The 6,496-nt window shown below is 36.7% G+C and overlaps 1 protein-coding gene across 1 annotated transcript; it reads left to right on the plus strand.

The window, feature by feature from the left end:
• The first annotated feature begins 579 nt into the window (after positions 1-579).
• On the plus strand, positions 580-1,527 carry LOC118853577 (olfactory receptor 8K1-like). Its single transcript, XM_036763721.1, has one exon. It carries the CDS (start codon positions 580-582, stop codon positions 1,525-1,527), a length of 948 nt encoding a protein of 315 aa, XP_036619616.1.
• Positions 1,528-6,496: the final 4,969 nt, after the last annotated feature.

The following is a 6,496-nucleotide window of genomic DNA, read 5'->3' on the forward strand; positions in this document are numbered from 1 at the left end:
CCCCTCCACTGCAAAAGCTTTTCCTTGTCTCTTTTTCAGAGGTAATTTATCCCATTCTACCTTGCCCTTTCCCTTTATCACAATACATTCCTCTCTCACACCTTAATTTTCTTTTTTTTAGATATTAATCCTTCATATTCAACTCACATATCTCTCCTCAGTCTATATATACTCCTACTGTCTGCCCTTATAATGAGAAAGTTCTTATGAGTTACAAGTATTCTTTCTATATAAGAATGTTAACAGTTTAACCTTATTAAGTCCCTTATAATTTACCTTTCCTGTTTAATTATTTTTTGTGCTTCTCTTGATTCCCGTATTTGACAGTCAAATTTTCTATTTGGCTCTAGGCTTTTCATCAAGAATGCTCAAAAGTCCTCTATTTCTTTAAATATCCTTTTTCCCCCTGTAGGATTATACTCAGGTTTTCTTGGTGTACAATTCTTTGTTATAATCCTAACTACTTTAACCTCCAGACCTGCTTTACTATCACATTTCTACCCATTAACTACATAGATATCTAGGCAAAGAATACTCAAAGAAGTGTTATTTCTTTTTTTCTCAGATTATGTTCCTTGGATGGAAGAAATTATCAACCTGAATGAAACCACACAGAGCCAGGTGACTGAATTCATTCTCATGGGCATCACAAACCGTCCTGAGCTAAAGGGCCCCCTCTTTCTTTTGTTTTTCATCAACTATGTGGCCATTGTTGTGGGGAACTTGGGATTAATCATCATAACAAGTGTTGATTCCCACTTACAATCTCCCATGTACTTTTTCCTAAAGCATTTGGCATTTGTTGATCTTGGCTATTCCACAGCTATTGGACCAAAAATGCTAGTTGGATTCATAGAGGAGAAAAACACCATTTCTACTAATGGATGTGCAACGCAGCTAGTTTTCTTTGTGATATTTATCGCCAGTGAACTTTTTATCCTGTCAGCCATGGCTTATGACCGCTATGTTGCTATCTGTAAGCCCCTCCATTATATGGTCATTATGTCAGACAGGGTTTGTTGGCTCTTGGTGACTATCTCATATCTCTATAGCATCGTGGTATCACTACTGATAACAATAAAGCTTTTTAAGTCATCTTTCTGTAAATCAAATGTAATACAACACTTCTACTGTGATGGTCTCCCCATATTGTCCACTATATGCTCAGACACGAGTGAGATTGAACAAATCATTATGATCTTTGCTGCATTTAATTTGGTGTCTTCCCTCATGATTATCCTTATCTCCTATGTGTTTATTCTTGTGACCATACTCAGGATGAACTCTTCTGAAGGCAGGCACAAAGCCTTCTCTACCTGTGGCTCTCACCTGACTGGGGTGGTTATATTCTATGGAACACTTCTCTTCATGTACCTGCAGCCCCAATCTAGCCATTCCTTTGACTCAGACAAAATGGCCTCGGTGTTTTACACTCTGGTCATCCCCATGATCAACCCTTTGATTTATAGTTTGAGAAACAAGGAAGTGAAAGGTGCCTTGAGAAGGCTCCTTAAAAAAATAATGTAAGTCTTCTCTTTAAGCCTCAATGTAGTTAGTATGATACCATTGCATTATTTGAAACAAGGAAATGTGTGCTAGATTTTTTTTCAGCTTTTCCTTGATTCTTCTATTGTATTCTAGGGAAAAACATTTCTCTTAATATACAAACAGAGAATGATTTTGGTTAATTATTTGTGTTTTTTAGTAGTTAAACTCCAACAAATCCTAGCTTAGCAGACATTTAATTAAATGGACCTATTAGACGATTAATACAAAATATCTCTATAAAACAATCTATTTCATTATATACTACAAGATTAAATAGCCTAACTTTGTTTTAAATTTCCTTCCCTGGTTAAATCCATGAAAAAACACTTGGAAAATTCTGGAGTGGTGGAGCCAAGATGGCAGCTGGAAAGCAGGGACTTGCCTAAATCTCTCCCCCAGGACCCTCCAAACACCTATAAAAATGGTTCTGAACAAATTCTAGAACTGCCAAACCCATAAAATAGCAGAGGGAAGCAGGGCTCCAGCCAAGGATAGCCTGGATGGTTGCTGGGTAAGGTCTATCACACTGTGCTGGGAGTGGAGAAGAGCAGAGCACAGCATGGGCCTTGCCAAGACCAAACAGACCTGGGAGCAGGGCGGAACAGGCGTTAGCACCCTGAATCAGTGAGCCAAGGCAGTTACCAGACTTCTCAACCCACAAACACCAAAGACAACAGAGAAGGTTAGTGGGAAAAAACTACTGGGACAGAGTGAAAGGAGCTCCTGGTAGGCCACTACCCCAGGGACGGTGGTGGAGGTGCAGCTCTGAGGCTACTTACAGAGCTACAACTGCAGTTGCTTCAGGCTGCAGGCAGAAGCCTCCTCCTGGTGGGAGGAATTAAGTGGCAGATCAGAACAGGAGTACAGAGCCTGCTTAGATCTGAGTCATGGTACAGGTTAGTGGTTCTTGCGGGAGGAGGAGCACTGGTGTGGCAGTGTTTGCTGTGTAGAAATAGCACTTAAAACAAAAGCATAGCTCCTTAATCTTGGGACAAAGTGCTCTCTACTATACAAGTAGTCATACCCCAACAAAAAGCTCAAGGGTCAAGTAGTTGGCTGGAAACATGAACAGGCAGTGAAAATACTCTCAGATTCAGACTCAGACATCGGAATCTTTCTTTGGTGACAAGGAAGACCAAAACACACAGCCAGAAGAAATCAATAAAGTCAAAGACCCTACACCAAAAGTCTCCAAGAAAAACACAAACTGGTCTCAGGCCATGGAAGAGCTCAAAAAGGTTTTGGAAACGCAAGTTACAGAAGTAGAGGAAAAATTGGGAAGAGAAATAAAAGTGATGTGGGAAAACCATGAAAACAAGTCAGTGATTTGCTAAAGGAGACCCCAAAAATACTGAATAAAATAATGACTTAAAACTAGACTAACTCAAATGGCAAAAGAGCAACAAAAAGCCAATGAGGATAAGAATGCCTTGAAAGGCAGAATTAGTGAAGTGAAAAAGGAGATCTAAAAGACCACTGAAGAAAATACAACCTTCAAAATTAAGTTGGAGCAAGTGGAAGCTAGTGACTTGATGAGAAATCAAGATATTATAAAACAAAAGCAAAGGAATGGAAAATTGGAAGAAAATGTGAACCATGTCATTGGAAAATCCACTAAACTGGAGAATAGACCAAGGAGAGACAATTTAAAAATTATTAGACTACCTGAAAGCCATGATCAAAAAAAGAGCCTAGATATCATCTTTCAAGAAATTATCAAGGAGAACTACCCTGATATTCTAGAGCAAGAGGGTAAAATGGAAATTGAAACAATCCCCCATCACTTCCTGAAAAAGATCCCCAAAAGAAAACTCCTAGGAATGCTGTTGCCAAATTCCAGAGCTCCCAGATCAAGGAGAAAATACTACAAGCAGCCAGAAAGAAACAATTTGAGTATTGTGGAAACACAATCAGGATAACACACCATCTAGAAACATCTACATTAAGGGATCAAAGGGCTTGGAATATAATATTCCAGAGGTCAATTGAGCTAGGATTAAAACTAAGAATTACCTACCCAGCAAAACTGAGTGTCATGCTCCAAGGCAAAATATGGATTTTCAATAAAATAGAGGACTTTCAAGCTTTCTCAGTGAAAAGACCAGAGCTGAATAGAAAATTTGACTTTCAAATACAAGAATCAAGAGAAGGATGAAAAATTAAACAAGAAAGAGAAATCATAAGGGACTTACTAAAGTTGAACTGTTTTGTTTGTATTCCTACATGAAAAGATGATTTGTATAATTCATGAGACCTCAGTATTAGGGTAGCTGAGGGGAATATACATACATGCATGCATACATACATACATACATACATGCATACATATATATATATGTATGTATATGTATATATATATATATATGATATCTTTAAAAAAGTCAAATTAAGGGATGAGAGAAATATATTGAGAGAGGAAGAAAGGGAGAGATAGAATGGGGTAAATTTTCTCACTTAAAAGTGGCAAGAAAAAGCAGTTCTGTAGGAAGGGAAGAGGGGGTAGATGAGGGAAAATGAGTGAATCTTGCTCTCATCGGGTTTGACTTGAGGAGGGAATAACATACACACTCTGTTGGGTATCTTACCCCACAGGAAAGAAGGAGGAAGGAGATAAAAAGTGGGGACTATACAAGGGAGGGCAGATGGGGGAGGAGGTAATCAAAAGCAAACACTTTCGAAAAGGGACAGGGTCAAGGGAATAAATTGAATAAAGAGGGGTCGGATAGGAAGGAACAAAATATAGTTAGTCTTTCACAACATGAGTATTGTGGAAGGTTTTTACATAATGATACGCATGTGGCCTATGTTGAATTGCTTGCCTTCTTAGGGAGGGTGGGTGGGAAGGGAAGAGGGGAGAGAATATGGAACTCAACATTTTAAAAGCAGATGTTCAAAAGAAAGTTTTTGCATGCAACTACGAACTAAGATATACAGGCAATGTGAGATAGAAATCTATCTTGCCCTATAAGAAAGTAAGAGAAAAACGGGATGGGGGGGTAGTGGGGTGACAGAAGGGAAGGCTGACTGGGGAACAAGGCAATCAGAATATATACCATCTTGGAGTGGGGGGAGGGTTGAAATGGGGAGACAATTTGTAATTTGAACTCTTGTGAAAATCAATGCTGAGAACTAAAAATGTTAAATAAATATATAATAATTTTTAAAAAAGAATGTACATATTGAGCCTTTATCAGATTTCATGCTATCTTGGGGAGGGGGGAGAGGAAGGAGAGGGAGAAAATTTAAAACTCAAGAGCTTATGGAAGTGAATGTTAAAATGAAAATTAACTTAATTTAAATGTAGAAATGAGGCCTTTATCAAACACACTGGTTGTAAAAATTGTTTCCCAGATTTCCACTTCCCTTCTAATCTTGGTTGTATTGGCTTTGTTTGTGCAAAAACTTTTCAATTTAATGTAATCAAAATGAAAAAACCATTCTGGTACCAAGTACCTTCTAAGTATTAGGCCTACAGAGCTAAATTAAAAAAATAGTTCCTGTCATCAGTGAACTTTCATCTTATTAAGAAAAACAATATGTACATGAGAGCCCCACTGTCCAACAGATCAGCCAAGCTCATTTTGAACATCTCTTATTGTTAAGGTGTTTATCCTTATTGCAACCTAAATTTCCCTTCTATGACTTCCAGCTTAAAACTCTTGGTCTTCTCTGTGAAGTAGAACACTTTGATTGCCTCCTCTTTATAATAATAATTCAAATTCATGAAGAAAACTTCCATGTCTTCCCCTTGTTTCAGTTACAATACTTTTTTTTTCATTTTTGTGCTAGGATGGAGAGAACATTGGGTTATACACGGGGTCCCAACAATCTTACAGTAGATTTTTCTAAAGCTTAAAATAGCCATTCAGAACAGTTCAAGAACCTGGTTTTAAATAAAGTTCAATTGCATGTGACCTGTGATATTCTGGGCAATAAGCTGATCTTCTCTGATTCCCACTCATCTAAAAAATATGGGAGTTCGATGACATAAATTTTAAGTGCTATTTCAATTAAAATTCTATGATGCCATGAACCTAGTGTTCTTGCTAACAGGAGAGTCTTCAACCAGTAATCACATGTCATGTTTTTTGTTTAATTAATTTTAAACTTAAATATAAATTTAGAAAAGAAAAAAAAACATTGCCATGTAGACAGCAGATAAGAAATAATTCAACATAAAACCATAAATTTCCCTTTAAAAAACCTATATATTAAATGTTACACACTGTTTTTAAAGCTACCTAGTTTTACTTTGTTTCTTTGTACATTTATTCTTGTTCTCTGCTGTGAAATTTTTACTTTATCTTCTCTCTTTCCCCCATCTCACACCCCAAAGCAGGCTGCATTTAAAAGAAGAGATAGATAGATAGATAGATAGATAGATAGATAGATAGATAGATAGACATAAATATACACATATACACTCATAAGACCACATGCATATTTCCCCTTGTCAACTCTTTCTCTGAAGGTGGATAGCATTTTTCTTCATAAGCCCAATTTTCTCAATGCTTTTCTAAACTAACCAGTTCATAATTTTCTACACTGCAGCAGTAGTTCAACCCAACCATTTTGATTTGAGAGATTTTCTATGAAATCACCCCCCTCAATTTTCTATATTCCTTCCATTCTTGGCTACATTGCCTTTTTATACAAGGAAATTTTAATTCAAAATAATTGCAATCATCCATTTAACACTTCAACAACACTCTCATCTTATAATTTAAGATCTGGTACTCCTGCATCTGTTTCCATTACATCTTTCTCCCTTGATTTCTTTGAAATTCCTGACTTTTGTTTTTCCAAAAGAACATTGCTATTTTTTTCAAACTCACTAAGATAAGTTTTAGTAATTTAATTGGGCTGGCATTGAATAAGTAAATTAGAAAGGTAAAAATTGTCATTTTTAGTATGTTGTCTTTACCTAGTAATGAACAATAAATATTAT

This window comes from Trichosurus vulpecula, chromosome 6 (assembly GCF_011100635.1).
Source record: "Trichosurus vulpecula isolate mTriVul1 chromosome 6, mTriVul1.pri, whole genome shotgun sequence".
Taxonomy (NCBI): Eukaryota; Metazoa; Chordata; class Mammalia; order Diprotodontia; family Phalangeridae; genus Trichosurus; species Trichosurus vulpecula.